Source organism: Candidozyma haemuli (assembly GCF_002926055.2).
Source record: "Candidozyma haemuli strain B11899 chromosome Unknown E_2014730914, whole genome shotgun sequence".
Taxonomy (NCBI): domain Eukaryota; kingdom Fungi; phylum Ascomycota; class Pichiomycetes; order Serinales; family Metschnikowiaceae; genus Candidozyma; species Candidozyma haemuli.
In genome coordinates, this window is record NW_020289903.1 from 689610 (window position 1) to 707992 (window position 18383).

Sequence of the window (18383 nt, forward strand, 5' to 3'; positions counted from 1 at the left end):
AAGAAAAAAATCGTGTAATGCTTTGTTATTAAGCTGCATCGCTCATGGCTTCTCGAAGTCTTCTTATTTCTTCTTCGAGCTCGTTGAATCTTCTCTTGGCCAGCTTATTCTCATATACTCTAGCTTCACGCTCTGCTTTCCATCTGGAAGTGAGCTCCTGGATCCTCAAGTCGTACTCAGGCACACTCAGACTAGCCTCGGTTTGTCTTGCTAAATTGTCGTTTTGCTTCTCTAACTCGACAATTCGGCTGGAGAGTCTTTCCACATACAGATCGTTCTCTCTGGCTCGCTGTTCTTTCTTCAATAATAAACTGATGTGGTCGTCTACCGAAAGATCAGCAGCCTTAGTGAAGTAGTGGAATAAGCTCTTATGGCACTGGAGTAGGTCAGAAATTACTTCTTCTGGGTAATCGAGGATATAGGCATCGCTTTTCCTGAGAAAGTCTTCGATCGTCTTGATCTTCTCAATTGGCTCATTGATGGAACTGTCATCTACAAGACGGTCAAATGTCTCTCCAAGTTTGCTAAGCTGAGCAATGTCAAACTCGTACAATTGGTGGAACATCAACTTAGACTCTTCGTCTTCGTTTGGTTCTTGCCTTATCTCATCATCGATATGTGCATCTTGTAATTTCTCTGTAAGAACATCAATGTTTCCCTGCAACTTCGATTTGGCTTGGTTGAGCTCTTCCACTTGGTAGGAGAGTTTCATTTTTTCCGATTGTAACTTTCTTTGCTTTTCAACTGCAAATTCAAGATTTTGCTTTAGTTCGTCCATCAGCGCAAGCTGGTCTCTAAGCGCAAGCTGCTCGTTCTTCCGATTATCAAGCTGGGTCGTGAGTGACTTAATCTTAGAATTCATGTTTAGTTTGGTCGATCTGAGCTCTTCTTCCAACTCTTCGTGTTGGCGAGAAAGCTCATCATAGTATTGTCGGAGTGCATCAGCTTTTTGGGCCATCTTATTTTGATGTTCTGGAAGCTCAGTAACAGAACTCTGTCTGCTCGTGTCTTCTCTCTGGTCTATTTGTCTTTGTAGGTCATCAATCATGGTTTCGTACTTGGCAAACCTAGCTTCCACATCCTTGCTGAACTTTTGAGGTGTAGTATCGACAGCTTCCTGAAGCTGATCGATTTGTATTTCAAGATCGTTATACTTCGCCTTCCACGATGCTATTTCTTCTGTCTGTTGACTTAAGAGCTTTTCAGACTGTCTAGCCTCTCTTTCATATACTTCTATCCTTTCCTCCAAATCTGTCACCTCCTGATTTGATTTGTCGGAATCAATGAGCGTTCGAAGTAGAGGGATAGCCAGATTAATATAAGAAGCAGTATCATGCGACTGAACCAACTTATCCGGGATTCCAGATGCCAGAAGAAGCTTCGATATCTCATCTTTCAATTCCTCAAATGAATTATGCAAAATATCAGCTCTTTGGTCAGCCTGGCGCCATTTTTGTTGGCTCTCCTCGAGATTAGCATACAAATCCTCGACCAAAGTCGACATTTCATCATTCTCGTGTCGAAGCTTCGCCACAGTCAGCTCTCTCTCCTCCCAGTTCTCGTGGAAATCAGTAATATCACCCACATCAATCTGTTTTTTATCAATCAAGTCCTGAAGAAACTTATCGTAGAGTTTAAGTTGGATTTTGCAATCTGTGAGCTGCTTCACCAAATCTTCATGCTTTTGCGTCGATGAAGAGTCCACCATAGTCCCCAATTTCGACTTGCTAAGGACCAGAGCCTTCCGTATAGAAGACATGCTCTTATCACCGTTCGTATGAAGCCACAGCAGTAGTTTACGTGCGTTCTGGGTGAACTTGGTATCGTCCAAATCAATAGCCAAGTCGAATTGGGCCTTTGTATCGTTCATGAAAGACAGATTCTGGAAATCCTGGCTGTTATGCAAATCCTCTTTCCCCGTATCGCTATGTCTGGAACTGTTACTCAGAAAGCTGAGGTCAGTACGTGACTTTGAAGGTGACTCAAGGGGAGATGTCTGTGGTCGTATTGGAGAGCCGCCATGAGTAAATGATTTCAGGTACGAGTTTCTAACAACACTCCCATTCTGTTCAGCATCGTCAGACTCATCAAACTCAGACTCATCTTCTGTGTTATTACTTGGAGCAGCTGATCTGGATGGATCAGTTAGAAACGAACTCAGCTGGGTAGAAGGTAGCGAGGACTCGGCAATGGGTCGGCTGCCATTGGCTAGAAACCCGTCTTTTTTAGCTTCAGCAAGGCTTGTCATGGGCAGTGAAGTCCAGAACGGTTCTGGGGTTGGTAAGTTGGTGGTTATATGGGAACAAGGCTTGAGTCTTGATGTTTACTTTTCGCACCCAAGGGAAGTACTGGGGGAAGACGGGTCATGGGATGAGGGAAGGGGAAATAGTAAGGAAAGAGTAAGTATTGAAGTTGAAGGGGTGCTTTAGACCTGTTTTAATTGGAAGTGCCTTCGTTTATAGACCACTTTGGTGTTTTCGGTTTGGTGCCTCATCACCGTAGTATCTACGCGGCTGTACCACCAACGTCTACAAGTATATCACATTTTTTTTCGTTATCATTCTAACCACTGCAACTAGCTGGCCATCTCGGTGTCTTCGTCTTCTTCGTCCTCGTCGTCGTCCTCCTTGGCAAACTTAACTGCCTCCTCGAACAAGTCCTCAGGAACAAACTGATGCAAGCCCTTGGTCTCCTCTGCGGAGCACCACGACAACTCCAACTCGAAATCCTTGTCCTTGTTGTCTTCGTGGGCCTGATATATGATTCTGGCAGCGTGCTTGACGGCTTCCCTAACGCTCAAGTTCTCGAAATCCAATTTTTCCAACTCAGACTTCGCCGTCTGTCTTCCCTTACCGGTAGCAGCACCAGTGTAGCCCCAGTAGGTTCCACTTGGCTCAATCATGTACAAATGAGGTCCGTTTTCGTCCACACCGCCCACAATCGACACCACGCCGAATGGACGCACAGAGTTGTAACAAGTGTAGTTTTGAACGTAGATACCCAATCTGTCCATCAAGTGTGGCACACTCACAGGCGTCTTATATATGGATTTGAACGATTCGGCCTCGTCACGGCCTCTGTTGACGAAATGACGTCCGTCTGGTAGTAAGCCAGAGTAGGCCACACCAATGTGTCTATCTATGGTCTGGATTCTCTTGTTCTTGCCTGGTACTAGCAACTTGGAGTTGACAATTTTCTCCACGGCCAAAACAATACCGTCTTTGGCCTTGATACCAATGGAAGTACCACCGTTCTCGACTGCCTTCATGGCATACTCCACCTGGAAGTTTCTGCCATCTGGCGAAAACACCGAGTTTGATAAGTCGTAGCCGGTACCTATAGATGTCTGCGTGTTAGAAAAAGAAGCGAATTAAACGGATTTTGGTCTCAATTGGAAACATACCATGTTATCGTTGGTGTATAGTGATCGCCACTGTCGATAAATGAGAATCTGTGAGTACTCAGAGCCAGTAAGGTCATGTGACCCAGATGGCAATGCCACAAGGAATGGGCGCCAAAGGACAAAAAAAGGCTGTTTTTTGTTTTTGGAGTTGTTCAGATCAAGACAGAATGAAGGTTTGGATGGTTGTTTCTGGTCTTTATGTGCTTTGGGTGGCGTTGGCGTGGGTATACTTGGCGTATATGGCAATCTAAGCTTGCGAACAGCAGTAGGCACAATTCACCAGTGGAAGTACTGAAAAAGTAGTTTTCGAATAATGCAATGTATAACTTAAATGAATCCCATCTATGTAACTTCTTTTTCCTTTTGAGTGTACCTTCGCTCGTCCCATTGACTGGTTACACTGTACTCATGGGTCTACTAATGGCTGCGAAATTCCAGTTCCTTGAACCTCTAACCCTACAGACACCAACTTCTGTTGCCCTTACAATCAGTTACATTTATATTTGACACTGACCATCGAACCCAATGTATCACATCTTCCATCCCTTTTTTCTTCTTTCTTAATGTCCTTTGTTACTATTAATATCGGTACATTCCACTACCCATGCTACCTTCACTGCTAACCACCCACCAGCAAACCTGCCTTTTCCCTATATAATCATTATTTCTCTTCTTTAAACTCCCCATATATCCATATCCTCCACTTTCCCTCCCATTATGTACCATATTCTGTCTTTTCGTGTTCCATCGCCTCCTTCGGGCCCCACAGCCGAACTCCATATACTGGCCCGCACGAATTTTCCATCTCCATATTACCTACTCCTAGACCATACAATGTGGCAGTTCAAATGGCCATGGCTCGGCGTGGTGGTATGTCTAAACATAAGCAGATCCTTGGGCTCTTACTAACTTCAGATTCCCCTGATTCTAATTCTGGGTATCGGAACATTCTCCCTTTTGTTCGTCTTTAGACATCATATGTCTCCAGAAGGGCAGCTCGCGTACTTGGGCCTTATGGGCGTCGTGGGTCTTACATATTTACTAGCTGTGATTACTCCAGCTGGCCTGCCTCCAAAGGACTTTAAACCACAGAAGAACCAGTGGAAAGTATGGTGCAATAAGTGCAAGTTGTATAAACCTCCTAGAGCGCATCATTGCAAGCAGTGCAAGACGTGTGTTTTGGCGATGGACCACCACTGTCCATGGACAAACAACTGTGTTGGACATGGAAACATGCCTCATTTCATGAGGTTCTTGATTTGGGTGCTTATCGGTACGGGTTACACGTTGTACCACCTTTCGTTGAGAGCGTACGAGTTCTACGAGGACCGTGACTTACCCGCGTACTTGGTGGATAGATCTGAGCTTACGGCGGTGATTATTTTGCTTCTTGTCGATGGGTTTGTTTTCTTTGCTATTACTATCCTTACGCTTCGTTGTGTGTTCCACATTGCCAGTGGTAAGACGCAGATTGAAGTTTGGGAGATGGAGCGTATTGAATCGCAGTTCCATACAGAGAAGCTCTGGTACCAAATCAGGAAAAACTACAAGCTTATTCACGGGTCTGAGTTGCCCCAGCTCACGTCGTGGAACTTGGGTGCCAGGTTCTACAATGGTGATCCGCTTGAGGTCGATGAGGACGACGAAGACGTGCCTTTGAGGACACTTGAAGATGAAGCCGATGAGCCGTCATTAGTTCCAGACACATTCACGCCGGACGATTTGATTTTCCCTTATGATAACGGTATTTTCATGAACTTCTTCAATGCTCTTGGGTACCCATGGTCGTTCATTCTCTTCTGGGGTAAGGCTCGAGGAAACGGGTACGAGTTCGAGAATAACGGTGACGACGACCAATTGAACCTTCCTTGGCCTCCAGACGGGGGATCGACCGACTTCGTGGCCAAGGAGTATACTGACGACGAATTAAAAGAGATGGGTGATATCTCGCTTATCAAGAAGCATTTGGACCCCAGAAGCCGCATGGCACGCAACGAATGGGTCAATGACATGGGAGAGACGCTCCAGGATTACGGAGTTGACATTGAGGCAGAGGAGGAAGCAGAATTGGTTACCGGAGAGGAACCAGCAGGGAACGAGAAGCCCATTGAAGCAGCAGCAGGTAATTAAACGACTGCATTGGGAAAAAGCACAATATGTTATCAACAGCAGAAAAAAAAAAAGTAACACGGGTCTCTATGCCAAAAAACTGTGGAGTCACCGCACAATGGTGGAAAAGCTTATAATAGAGACACAGAGTTACAGGAAAAAAATAAGAATAAAGGCCCCACCACTATAAACTGTCAAAGCAGAAGCCAGCTTGACGTTTTCCCGCGCTAGCGAACCTCCCCTCTTTTACCCATTGTAGATGCTCCAAATGAGCAATCAACAACCAATTCTCCAATCAATTGGTCAATCACAACATATTCCCAATAAAATCAGGTTATTAGGATACCTCACGAATTTCTTGGATCCCCAATTTTGCAACCCTTCCAGGTGCTTCTCCTGCTGCCGGTGCTGCATTGGCGACAATCCAATGCACTAAGTCTGCGTCAATAAAGTAATGGCACGTGAGTGCGAGTGATTTCCATTCAATGGCTGCGAATTCTGGAGGGCCCCAGTGGTTGCGATTATAAAAAGGTGCCTCAATTTCTCCCCAAAAAGTTAAACCCTTTATCCAACATGTCCTCCGAAAAGACCACCTTGAGATTGGGCTCCACCGCCCCAGACTTCACCTCCGAGACCTCCAACGGTCCAATTTCTTTCCACGAGTTCATTGGTGACTCCTGGGCCATTCTCTTCTCCCACCCAGACGACTTTACTCCAGTTTGTACTACTGAGTTGGGTGCTTTTGCCAAGTTGCAGCCAGAGTTCGAGAAGAGAAACACCAAGCTCATTGGTTTGTCTGCCAACGGTACCGAGTCCCACAAGGCTTGGATCAAGGACATTGACGAGATCACTGGCTCTCAATTGACCTTCCCAATCATTGCCGACCCAGAGAGAAAGGTTGCTCACGCTTACGACATGATTGACTACCAGGATGCCACCAACATCGACAACAAGGGTGTTCAGTTCACCATCAGATCTGTTTTCATCATTGACCCAGCCAAGAAGATCAGATTGATCTTGTCTTACCCAGCTTCTACCGGTAGAAACACCGCTGAGGTCTTGAGAGTGTTGGACTCTTTGCAGACTGGTGACAAGCACAGAGTGACCACCCCAATCAACTGGGTTCCAGGTGACGATGTCATTGTCCACCCAACTGTGTCTAACGAGGAGGCCAAGACTTTGTTCCCTAAGTTCCGTATCATCAAGCCATACTTGCGTTTGACCCCATTGGAGAAGCAGTAAGTGCTATTGACTAGCGACCCTGTATAATTTAGACTATTGACGTTTCGTGAATGAATTGATGTAGGTGAATGTAGGGCTAAACCAGGCCTCCAGACCCAATTTTTCACTCACGGTCCATTGCATACCTTTGATGGCCCATACCCATTGCCCAGGCGCCCCCAGACCAGCCTAACCCTACTTAACCAATACCTTCCCATCTCCGATCCACCTAAAAGCCACCTCTACTGCCTGGGACCACATGACAGTCACGGTACTTCCTCATTGTATGGCCCCAGTCTACCAACTACCACCATTCTCTACCAACCCGTATCCCCCAACCCCCTTCAAAATTCCTAGCCTTAACTTACTTCCTTGTCTGATCCCCTTAACTACACTCCCCTCCTCTCGTCCCCTAGCGTAACTCTATTTCTCGTATCTACCCCGATGAGCATACCCTAATGTATATATTTTCGCACATCAACTAATCCCACTAGTTAAGCATCACTACTGTTCTGACTCAGCCATGAGCTTTACTTTACGGCGTTGCCTGCTGGCTCTCAGGAAATCAGTATATGCTCTGAACCTGTTTCGTTCTTTTGCGCTGGTCGCTCTTCCCAAGATATCGCCGTCGCCACCGCCCGTAGCATTGACTCCATACGAGTTGCATGGGGTTGGGGTATTGGCCAAACAAGAGCCGGGGGAGTTTGCATTTCTGGAGGGAAAGGATGAAGATAAAATAGACCCGGAGGAGCAGGAAAAGAAGGCCAATTTGGGTGCTTTGGTCGAGGAACTTAGACACCTTGTACCTGGGATGGTGCATGAGACATTACCCAAGACATTGATTCTGTCTGATATCATGCTACGGATCTGCCCTTCACACTTTGACCAGATGAAGAATTTTTTGCCTAATATTAAGGGCCATGTTTCATACTACGCTACGTGCAAAGCGTTGCAGTTGTTTATGACTTCTGTTGTGGTGAACCCAAATGTACAGCTACACATCCAAAGCTTACGAACGAAAAGCATCTCAGAGTTTCCTTGTGTATATCCAGACTCCCAGAAGATCTTTGTTCGCTGGACTACTTGTCCTGAGGGTTGCTCCCATTTAAGACGCAAGCCGTCCATGCAAAATGGATCTACGAGCCATAAGACAGGCGACGCCAAGTTAGGCAGCCACCGATGGTCTCGTATCGACACTGATAAGTTTGTTGATGCGCTGAAGCACCCATATAACTGGTCGCTTTCGTCTTCTTTGGCCGATCTTACAAAGGGTATTATTGGTCTTAAGAAAGAGGAGTCTGACTCTTTGGAAAGAGTGGTGCTGGGCATCTTCATCTTTGAACTCAACGACAATAACACGCAAATCATTGCTCATACTATCGAAGACATGGACGTTATCGAACGCAGGGAGCTGCAAGGTGTCGATGGGAAGCTCCGTATCTGCTAAGCATCGGCTCATGAAATGACCGTGACGAATCTCACTACAATTAAAATCTGTAAATAAGCACACATCTCTTGGTATATAGTATTCAAAAGAGACCCCATATTTTCTTAGAAGACTTCTTTTCGTCATCTCCAAGCAACCGTAGAGCCTGTGCGGCCAAGTATGATGCCCGTTCGTCTTTGCTGAAGGTCCTGCCTTCGTACTTTGAAATAAAATCCCAGAACGCTTCGTTTTTAGCGTTACTTTGAATATGTTTGAGGTCCCTAGTATTAAGTGACCCAAGTAGGTTTGTAGTGAGAGCTAGCTGGCGGTTCATCAAGGCCCTGCTTTCACGCAAATCTGCCATTAGCTTGAACTGAACAAACAAAAGCATAGATAGTAGAACGCCTCCAATAACGCTGATGATACCGAGTGGTGAGCTGAAGCTGAAGGAGACCACCTTCTCTTTCTTCTTCTTCTGTTTAACAGCTTTTGGTGCAGCTGGCAACTGCTCTTCCTGTTCGGCTGCTTCGACTTCAGTCTTAAGAGCAGGTGGACCCGAAGCGCTAAAGGTATGCTCTGTAATCTCTTTATTCAACACTTCGACCAAATCCTTGGCCGCTGCCGCTTGAGCAGATTGCGTCAGGTTCTCTACCATTTTTTTGATCCATGATGAACCTGTCCACTTAACATAGTAGGCAATCTTGACTCTTGTTGTGTTAGCCTCGCCCCAAGTGAAGTAATATCTTGTTCTGACAGTAAAAGCTCCACCTGATGGAACATCGGGTGTGGATGTAACCGAGAGAAGTACCACATAATCGGCAAAATTGAGATGTTCTATTATCTCACTCACAATGCAACGGGTTGACTTTGGACCTATTGAGTAGCCCAAAGCTCTCTTGTAGACATATTTTCTTTCCAACCTAGTAGGATCGTCTTCCATTGGATGGTAATCATCATACTTGGTGATTTCGGAAGCATCATGTGTCTCTAAGAACTTCGAATGGAAACTTGTGTCATTGCTCCCGAACATAATATCAAATACGGTTCCCATTGGGGCTGCAATAGTAGCAGAGCAAATCTCACATTCATTTTCATCGTCCTCAAATTTCTTGCTCACTGTCGTTGGATGGTGAGTCTCGGGCCCCATGTTTTTATAAGAACTGTCTGGCTTCAACCTCTGAATCTTGGTAGGAACGGTTTCAGAATCGTGTAGTGAAGCATCATCTATACTTTGTTCCGTATGGGGTGAGTCGAGCTGAGCCTCCGAGTTACTGTAATCGCTTTCGCTTTCCTCTTCCGATTCATCAGACTCCTCAGAACTAAATTGTTCCTCGCCAAACTCGCCGCTACTCTTACCTCTGACTTCAGGCACGTCATCACCATCTATCGAATGAATGTATGAGTCTATTTTCCCATCCGTGCTAGAAGAAGGACCGACTTTTATTTTGTTAGCCGGTAGTGGCGGCGAGGAGTCTAGTTCCGCTATTTCTTTCCCTGTTGAGGCCAGCCATACTGTTCTGAGAAACTCGTAGGTCGATTCCCTAGAAAGGAAACTTGCAAAATTGTGCTTTGCATCCTTGGTCTCGATGGAAATGCCGTTTGGAAAAAGACCAGCTGTCGATTTTTTATCGATTCTCTGGATATCCTCAAAAGGTACAATGAGGCTTGTTACCCATCCAAGAAGGTTCGAGTTGAAACAGAGCGAATGTTCAGTGACATATAGTCTGCCTTGTAGCAAAATCTCTCGACTTAGGGCACAAGCGAAATCATCCAAAAGACGATCAGTCAAATCAAGACTTCTAAAGAGCTGATGAAAGTCGACATTTCGCTTCATCGTAGCGTACCTGTATTGCGTATCTTTGAACTTATCAGCCACGTAAAGCTTCGGATCAAATTTCTCTCGCTCCAATTCGTTCTGTTGATCAATAAACGCTGGTCCTAGGCCTTCACTGAGTGTTTTCTTGTGGTTCTTTCTGTAGGCTATGATCTTTGGCGAAACAGCGAAGTCACCGCCTGCTGCGTTCTCAGCCGCCGCAGCAGCTGCCATCTCGCTAAGCTGCGTGCTCTGAGAGTCTTGTTCTTGCTGTTTTTGCCAGATTTTCACAGAATTACTGAGGTCTGTCTTTGGCGTCAATGGAGGACTAGCAGAACCTTCAGTGCCATTAGGAGCCTGAGCTAGCGCATTGGTGGAACCTTCTTTCGACATGATAGAGCTAGCATCTTTTTTCGTAGTATGGGGGTCGGCAGGCACGGTCTTGGGCATAAACCCACTGCCTCTAGTATTGCCAATCGACGCCGAAGATGGACCCGGCAGCCCTACAGAAGCCGAGCGAAACAGTACACTATCACCTTTGGCTGATGTAGATATCTTCAGAAGCTCGCCCCTTTGTTTCGGCATCGGCTGGGCTAAGCCTGTCTTGGTACCATTTCTCACTGACCCATTTGAACTGTCTTGTCCACTCCCGTCGTCGTTATCGTCTCCACTTAGCGGAAGCAACTCTGTGGAAGGAGGAAAAGAGTACGACCAGGCGTCGTCTTCCTCGTCCATTCTTAGTTTGTCGGAAGAAAAGAGTGTTGGTGGGGGAAGAATCTGTGGAGGTGTTGAGCTCATTGATCTATCATTGTGCAGTAACCACTTGGTTACGACGTCGTTTGGCTAACATATGCCAATGCCAACCCTGGGAAATTTCTTGGAGCCGAGACGCATGGTATGTGGCACAAAGAGAAGCTTTTTAAGAATTTAAGTTTCTACACTTTTGGTTCGTTTCGTGGAACATGTTTATTCAACAAACAGATAGTCCCTATGCACAGAATTAAATAACCTCAACCAAAGCCTTTGTCGTATAAAAAAAAAGTATAGGCATGAGAAGAATTGAACGGCCCTGCTAGTCGTTCTTGACCATTGCAGGATGTAGCGTTTTTTGATATTTTGTTTTTTGTTGGTGTAAGAAAGTGGTATCGTGAAGATGCGCTTACTGGTTCTCAGGACGCAACTTTCTGACTTCCTTACCGACCTTCCAGATCTCCATGTTTCTGATGGTCTCCAACTCCTCCTCCAATCTCTCTCTGTAGTCTGGGGCACCGTTGAAGTCCAAGGATCTCTGGGTCTCGGTACCGTTTCTGACAGACTCGTACAAGTCAGTGAAGACTGGCTTCAAGGCGTCCTTGAATCTTGGGTACCAGTCCAAAGCACCTCTTCTGGCAGTGGTGGAGCAGGCATCGTACATGTAGTCCATACCGTACTTACCAATCAATGGGTACAAAGACTGGGTGGCCTCCTCAACGGTCTCGTTGAAAGCCTCAGATGGGGTGTGGCCGTTCTCTCTCAAGACCTCGTACTGGGCCAAGAACATACCGTGGATACCACCCATCAAACAACCTCTCTCACCGTACAAGTCAGAGTTGACCTCTCTCTCGAAAGTGGTCTGGTAGACGTAACCAGAACCAATGGCAACAGCCATGGCAATGGCCTTCTCCTCAGCCTTACCGGTGACATCGTTCCAGACGGCGTAAGAAGAGTTGATACCTCTGCCCTCAAGGAACAAAGATCTGACGGTTCTACCGGAACCCTTTGGAGCAGCCAAGATAACGTCAACGTCCTTTGGTGGCTCAACCTTGGTCAAGTCCTTGAAAACTGGGGAGAAACCGTGAGAGAAGTACAAAGTCTTACCCTCAGTGATCAAAGGCTTGAGGTCTGGCCAGGTCTCGGACTGAGCAGCGTCAGACAACAAGTTCATGATGTAAGTACCCTTGGTGATGGCCTCCTTGACGTCAAACAAGTTCTCACCTGGAACCCAACCGTCCTCAATGGCGGCCTTCCAAGAGGCACCGTCCTTTCTAACACCAATGATGACGTTAAGACCGTTGTCTCTCAAGTTCAAACCCTGACCGTAACCCTGGGAACCGTAACCAATCAAAGCCAAAGTGTCGTTCTTGAAGTATTCCAACAACTTCTCTCTTGGCCAGTCGGCACGCTCGTGGACAACCTCCTCGGTACCACCGAAGTTGATGGTTTTAAGACCACGAGTAGCAATTGGAGTAGCTCTGACAGCAGCCTTGGTGGTGGTGGCTCTGGTAGCCAAAGCAGCAAGGGATCTCTTAGCAGCGATCTGCTTAGCAGCAGCACCGGTGGCCTGACGGGCCATACGGATGGAAGCGTTTCTGAAAGACATTATGTGAAAAAAAGAATAGATGTGTCTGATTGATGAAGAGAGAAAAAAAAAAAGTGTCACTACTGGGGGAATTGGGCGCTCTTTATATGTCGACGGACGAGCGCCTGGCGGGTTGAAAAGTGAAAAACTTTTGTCGTGCCCGGTGCAGGCCCGGTACCGGCCCCCGCAAACGTCGCCGCAAACGCAGTGAATCAGGCCGCCTCTGAACAACATCTTTCACAGGATTGGTCTCTTAGGCAATGGTATCTGCGGCTGGTTTAGCGCACCGCCTTAACTATGTCTGGTTTAGTGTGTTTCTTGGGTTATTTGGAGCCGTAGTGATAGCTTCAGTGAATTACTCATTCTCTGGCTGCAGGCCTGGACCAGGACCAGGGCTAGGGTCTTTTGCACCCATTAAGTGAGGGATTACTGGGAAGAGATAGGCAGTGATGGGAAAGGGGAGATAGCAGGAATAGGGTTGGCAGGATGGAAGTGCACCTGTTTTACTCAACCAATGTTGAAGTAATTCAATGAATAAAGATAAAGTTGTCAAATGGTGGACCTACGTTGGCTGAATTAGCACTGACTACAGTAGCACTTAGTTGGACCAGTCAATTCATCTTCAAACGATAACTGATCCTTCAATCACGGTACCTTTATTTTTTGAAAGGACCTTACCAGTTTCTCTACGATGTCAATTCATTGTGACCTTGTTTCTTCAAATATCTGTACTTGTGTAGCCTCGTTACTGTAGTATTACCAGAGTCACTGAGCACCGCTTTATACTCCAGTCAAAGGCAGCCAGGAAAAACTGTTCTTCTTAACCAGTAGTTACCGGTCCCCAATTCTATTTCCTTGATTCGTTAACATAAAGTGATGTAACCAGCGACTTGTATGGTTATGAAAACACATACTTGAGTGTAGCCGTGCGGGTGGTCCTGATTAACCAGATCAGTCTTCATTGGGTCACTCCAGACACTTAAAAACGTGGCTTCTTGGATAGTTTATCTTTTAGTGACCTGTAACATCCATTAATTACCCTTGGACGCCAGTAAGCTTTGTTGGACATGCCACATTGAGAGGCTTGCGCTGCCAGTTGCAGCCATTCTCCCTCGCTTCCCATAGTGAAGATAAAACGCCAGCCACCAATGACCTACGAATACCCCTGAATTGGCACTCTTTTCTTGATTCCGTCTATTGGTCTATATAAACTTCTTATCAATTTTTTTCTTTTTTTTTATCTTATTATTTTTTGTTATCAGTTGTCTAGCTGCCTCGAATTGGCTGCAAAGATCAGGATCCATAAGCGCATGGCACAAATTGGAAACCCCACAAATTAGATATCAACACAAAAGAGTCCCTTCCTGGAATGCCTCCACTCTAGTCATTTCCCGATATAGGCGTGACTCAGGCTGACAGTACCCTGGACCGGGCCTGTTTTTTGTGCATTATCAGCAGGGCGTGGTGAGGCCGGTACCGCTCCGGCCCTTGACTGAGTCACCGTGAGCACATCATCATATCGATATGCGTTTACCAAATTAGGCCTGGGACGACTGAATGCCGTGCCAGACTACACAATGTTATTTTCATCATTCATTAAGACATCGCTGCCTCGTATTCGTAACTATCATAAATGCCTTAAACCATCACCTCTTTCTCCACGATGCGAATGTTCCTGCCATCCTCGTCCACCGCCTTGTTAGCCTCTTCAATAGGAATAGGCGTCACGCTCTTGGTGCTTAAGCTCGAGAACAACTTGTTAAATTCTGTGTCGTCCAACTCGTCTTCCAAGTCGTACCACAGCTTGGGCTGGTACGTGGACTCCACGAGCGACGGCACAGGAATGCTATGCTGCTTGACCAGCGGAACTTCAACGGCAGCCATAGGCCTTGCACCGGAAAAGCTCACGCTCAGTCTGCTATCTTTCTCCTCAATTTCTTCCTCTTCTTCCTCATATTCTGTTCTCTTGGTTGAATCGGTGAACCCGTCCATGTCAAAGAGATCCTCAACGCCATCGTCCTCAATAGCATAGAGCTCGTCTTCCTCCCATACCGTCAAACCATACTTCCAGTTCTCTTCAAGGTCACGGATGAACTCGTCGAGGTTTCTACGTTCAAGCTTGCGAACGTAGTGGTCGATATCTTCATCAACGCCAGCAACCTTTAACAAGTTCATGAAGATGCGGAAGCAGTTTTCGTTCATGGAAGGGTAAATATCATACAACACCTCGGGTTTGTTGTAGAAAACAAAGTTCTTGAAGTTGTAATCACTCTCCAAAGACTTCTTAACCGACTTGTTCTTGCGACGAAAAGTATCGGCAGAACCCCAAACATCATCATTAGCACGCATGGGCTTGAATGGAGAAGTGCCAAACACTGCGGTTAAAAGGGTAATGCCAAAAGACCAATAATCCGTATATTGGCAATTGATCTTCTGGGAAGAAGCCGCAAGAATGCTATTGGAGAAACACTCCGGCGCCATGTACTTCTCGGTACCGACATTGAAATCATTCGAAAGCTTTGACCGAGTGGCTAAGCCCCAGTCACAGATCTTGACGGATCCATCACTGGTAAACAAAATGTTCTCCGGCTTCAAGTCCCGATGGTAGATGCCCTTGGAATGGGCGTAGGAAACACCCAGGTACATTTCCCTGGCCAACTTCCACACGTCCACGGCTCTCGGGTGGGACGCCGATTCCGAATGAATCATATCGTACAAGTCACCGTTGTCACAGTACTCCAACACCAAAATGATGTATTCGTCGGTTTCAAAATGGTCCACGAGCAGGCAAATGTGGGGGTTTTCCGAGCCCAACAGTTGCAAGATGGAGATCTCGTGTCTGGCCATTCTGGCCACCTCTTTAGACGACTTGAGCATGGCCTTCAAGGCAAACTTCTTGCCTGAATGAACACTTTCAGCTAAGGTGACCTTGCCAAAGGAGCCCTTCTGGATAGGCGCCACGTAGCGGTACTTGCCATTCAATAGGCTCTGCTGGCACTCATACGCATTATGTCCCTGATCAGTCATAGTAAGGATGGAATATCAGTGGGGGGATAAGTATTTGGTCTAGATCTTGGCCTGCAAGACAGAAACAACAGGCAAAGCTGTGGAAAATATGTACAGATTAAAAAAAGTGGGTAGGATATAAAAAAAAAATGTGTTTAGTGAGCGGATCAAGGTATAATGCTCTTGTCTGGTGGAGGTCTGAACAAGGTATATGGGAATCTGGGGTGGTGCGAAAAGGGAGAGTGCGATGGCTGGGGTATAAAAAGGTGCGGTAGAGGGGATTGGGTCTGGAAGATAGGAGAAAAGTGTGGAACCCAAAGGAATGCGCTGCGCTGCTCACGAGCGAAAGCGAGTGAGCAGAAAAAGAAACAAAGACGAAGCCGAAGCCGAAGAGTAACCGAAGGTTACTCTGAGGCGAGTCCCTATTTATTCAATTTATTTAATTCTATCTATTCATTTACTTATTCATACTATCTTCTCTTTTACTAAATGTGTTCCCTACTGCTACCCTCACCTCCCTTGTCATCGATGACTGATTCACTTTTGTGTCTTGTGCGGTGTTGGGTGTACTGATAAGGCTCGGGCTCACCTGGCGCTGGCCCCAGCGCTGGCGCCGGCACTGGGACTATCTGGCGCGACCGGTTCCGGTCCATGACTGATTGGTTCTGTTGAGTGAGCAGTGACTGGGCCCAGGTTTTTGGTATATTTTTTGGGTTCCATTTGGAATTGGACTTTTTGTGTTTTCTCTGTCTTAGCTGTTCTTCGTTCTTTTTTTTTTTGTATTGTATTGTTCCCTCTCTTCGTTTCCCTCACTGGGTGCATGAATATGGTGGTTATGGGTGGAATTGGGGGACTCAGGCAGTGGCACCACTGGAACTGGAGTAAGCGTATTTTTTTTTTTTTGAAAATCCCTTTGTAGACCCCAAAACGCCATTTCTACTCCTCAGTATGGCTCCAGCAACTATCCCCCTCGGAATGGACCCTGTGGCTGGTGTGGTTGGACCTGAAACGCTGCCACACTGAGAAGTGTGGACAACTAGCCAAGGAGAAGGTAGCCAAGGAACAGGGGGTAATGAGAAACAGAAAAGACAAAAATACCAACCGTGGCTTGTTTCACTGGATGAAAACCCTACGGTATTAGACTTTCCTCCCGGTATGTTTCTGGTATTTGACCCAGAAGGATCTGGTCAGTGTGGAGCTTAGGCTGCTGTGCTTGTTCGCTGCACGCTGGCTAACAACCAGGCATGGGGAGGGCCCAAGTACGGACGTGTTTCTTGTTTGGGCAGTAATGGTGATTTAGATTTACGGAGACTGTTCCACTAGGGATTGTACGTGGATTGCACGTCCAGAGGCAGAGTCCAACGCACAGCCAATGCACAGCCAAACCTTACGAGGTAGATAGGCAGGGAGCGAGGTGGTGTAGCCTGGACAGGTCGTCCTGGCGGTACTCCAGCCTATACATATCTATCATCTCTCGTAGTCTCCTGGTCTACTGAGCCTGTCCCTTTCTCTCTTACAGGCCTTCTGCCTACGGCATCCGGCCTGGTTTGGGGCCTCCTTCTGTCGCGTTTGCAACCGTTAGGAGGTGGCTTTGGGAAGCGGCGCTTGCAGAGGCGATCCGATACGCTTATCGCATTTTGCACCCAAACAGATAAGAAGGTTCATTGTTGGATGGGGTCAGGGGGTGGGACTAGGGGCGGTAATAGAGGCAAGAAGAAACGGGAATAAGGGTGAAGGGTTGGTTGAAGAAGGGTTGTTCCGGGTGAAATCGGGTGGTTCTTTGGATATGTTGATCTGGTGTTCACTGACTGGTGACCTCTGGTGACCTCTGGTTGAGTAGATGACAGTTGGGAGTGTATCTGTAGGGGATGGAATTGGCGGTGGTTTGGGATTAGGGTAATATTTTTCTTCTTTAAATGCTCTGGAAATGCTCTTTGTTGGCTTTCCATGGGTTTTCGATTTTTAAGGTGTGTTTGTTTTATAACTTTTCTTCAGGTTAGCCAGTTGCGAAGTGAATATCCAGCTCCACCAACCAGGATTAGAAAAATATAAATACCTGGAAGAAAAAAAAGAAGGAAAGGAAGAAGAACTCTTCTATAACCCAACTCCATACTCAATGATCACAGTTCAATTGGTTGATGGCCAGATCACGCCATATTACCTCAACCAGATACATTGCTACCTCCCCAAAACTCCTACAACGCTCGAGAATCAACATTGATAACATCGTCCATTGATTAAAATTACGATAATTACTTACTTATTAAACAACAACTTAAGCCTTCAACAACTCCTCGATCTTTGGCTCCAAAGTCTTTGGCTTGGTGAGCGAAGAGTAACGCTCCACAACCTTACCATTCTTGTCAATCAAGAACTTCTCAAAGTTCCACTTGATTCTGGTGAGGCCCAAAAGACCGCTCTTCTGCTCCTTCAACCACTTGTACACGGGATCGGCTTTATCGCCATTCACGTCAATCTTCTTGAGAACTGGGAATGACACTCCGTAGTTAAGCTGGCAGAAGGAAGCAATCTCCTCGGAGCTGCCTGGCTCCTGGCCACCAAACTGGTTACATGGGAAGCCAATGAACTGAACATCCTTCTCGGCGTACTTCTTGTTCAATTCCTCCAACTCCTTGTACTGGGGAGTGAAGCCACATTTGGAGGCAACGTTAATAATCACAACAACTTTGCCCTTCAAGTCAGCGAAAGGGAATGGCTCGCCTCTGGCGTCCAATGGTTTGAGATCATAAAAAGAAGACATGATTCTTGAGGAATAAAATCTTAAACGAGGTAAGTTAATGATGGTGTCAAGGGATGTTTAGAAATCGTACCGAGGGACCCCGTTAAAAGCCCTAGGCTAACGGTCAGGGTGCGCAAACGTGACCGAGGTGCACGTGCGCTTACCAAGAAGCTGGAGATAAGCGCAGCGGCCGCCCTACCCACATCCCGGAGGCCAAGGCTCCCAAAGGAGACAATGGGAGAGATACTAGAATAAACCAGCCTTTCTGTTTTGTTCATTTTTGCCAATACACCTAAACACATGCTACAGCGGCAGCGGTGCTAGCGG

At 46.5% G+C, this 18383-nt stretch overlaps 9 protein-coding genes across 9 annotated transcripts; 3 read left to right on the forward strand and 6 right to left on the reverse strand. All coding sequences in view use genetic code 12, as the record gives it.

Moving 5' to 3' along the window:
* Positions 1–28: 28 nt before the first annotated feature.
* On the reverse strand, positions 29–2248 carry CXQ85_003481 (uncharacterized protein; the record flags this gene model as incomplete). The annotated part of the gene is made up of 1 exon (XM_025487124.1): positions 29–2248. One exon carries the CDS (start codon positions 2246–2248, stop codon positions 29–31), a length of 2220 nt encoding a protein of 739 aa, XP_025340572.1.
* A 327-nt stretch (positions 2249–2575) lies between these two features.
* On the reverse strand, positions 2576–3268 carry PRE10 (proteasome core particle subunit alpha 7; the record flags this gene model as incomplete). The annotated part of the gene is made up of 1 exon (XM_025487125.1): positions 2576–3268. One exon carries the CDS (start codon positions 3266–3268, stop codon positions 2576–2578), a length of 693 nt encoding a protein of 230 aa, XP_025340573.1.
* A 1113-nt stretch (positions 3269–4381) lies between these two features.
* Positions 4382–5533, forward strand: CXQ85_003483 (palmitoyltransferase; the record flags this gene model as incomplete). The annotated part of the gene is made up of 1 exon (XM_025487126.1): positions 4382–5533. One exon carries the CDS (start codon positions 4382–4384, stop codon positions 5531–5533), a length of 1152 nt encoding a protein of 383 aa, XP_025340574.1.
* A 552-nt stretch (positions 5534–6085) lies between these two features.
* PRX1 (thioredoxin peroxidase) lies at positions 6086–6754 on the forward strand (the record flags this gene model as incomplete). Its single annotated transcript, XM_025487127.1, has 1 exon — positions 6086–6754. One exon carries the CDS (start codon positions 6086–6088, stop codon positions 6752–6754), a length of 669 nt encoding a protein of 222 aa, XP_025340575.1.
* A 502-nt stretch (positions 6755–7256) lies between these two features.
* On the forward strand, positions 7257–8180 carry CXQ85_003485 (uncharacterized protein; the record flags this gene model as incomplete). The annotated part of the gene is made up of 1 exon (XM_025487128.1): positions 7257–8180. The coding sequence occupies one exon, from the start codon at positions 7257–7259 to the stop codon at positions 8178–8180; it is 924 nt and encodes a 307-aa protein (XP_025340576.1).
* An 82-nt stretch (positions 8181–8262) lies between these two features.
* On the reverse strand, positions 8263–10707 carry CXQ85_003486 (uncharacterized protein; the record flags this gene model as incomplete). The annotated part of the gene is made up of 1 exon (XM_025487129.1): positions 8263–10707. One exon carries the CDS (start codon positions 10705–10707, stop codon positions 8263–8265), a length of 2445 nt encoding a protein of 814 aa, XP_025340577.1.
* A 424-nt stretch (positions 10708–11131) lies between these two features.
* ILV5 (ketol-acid reductoisomerase) lies at positions 11132–12331 on the reverse strand (the record flags this gene model as incomplete). The annotated part of the gene is made up of 1 exon (XM_025487130.1): positions 11132–12331. One exon carries the CDS (start codon positions 12329–12331, stop codon positions 11132–11134), a length of 1200 nt encoding a protein of 399 aa, XP_025340578.1.
* Positions 12332–13948: 1617 nt separating this feature from the next.
* Positions 13949–15337, reverse strand: CXQ85_003488 (uncharacterized protein; the record flags this gene model as incomplete). The annotated part of the gene is made up of 1 exon (XM_025487131.1): positions 13949–15337. One exon carries the CDS (start codon positions 15335–15337, stop codon positions 13949–13951), a length of 1389 nt encoding a protein of 462 aa, XP_025340579.1.
* A 2254-nt stretch (positions 15338–17591) lies between these two features.
* Positions 17592–18077, reverse strand: CXQ85_003489 (glutathione peroxidase; the record flags this gene model as incomplete). Its single annotated transcript, XM_025487132.1, has 1 exon — positions 17592–18077. One exon carries the CDS (start codon positions 18075–18077, stop codon positions 17592–17594), a length of 486 nt encoding a protein of 161 aa, XP_025340580.1.
* Between the last annotated feature and the right edge of the window lie 306 nt (positions 18078–18383).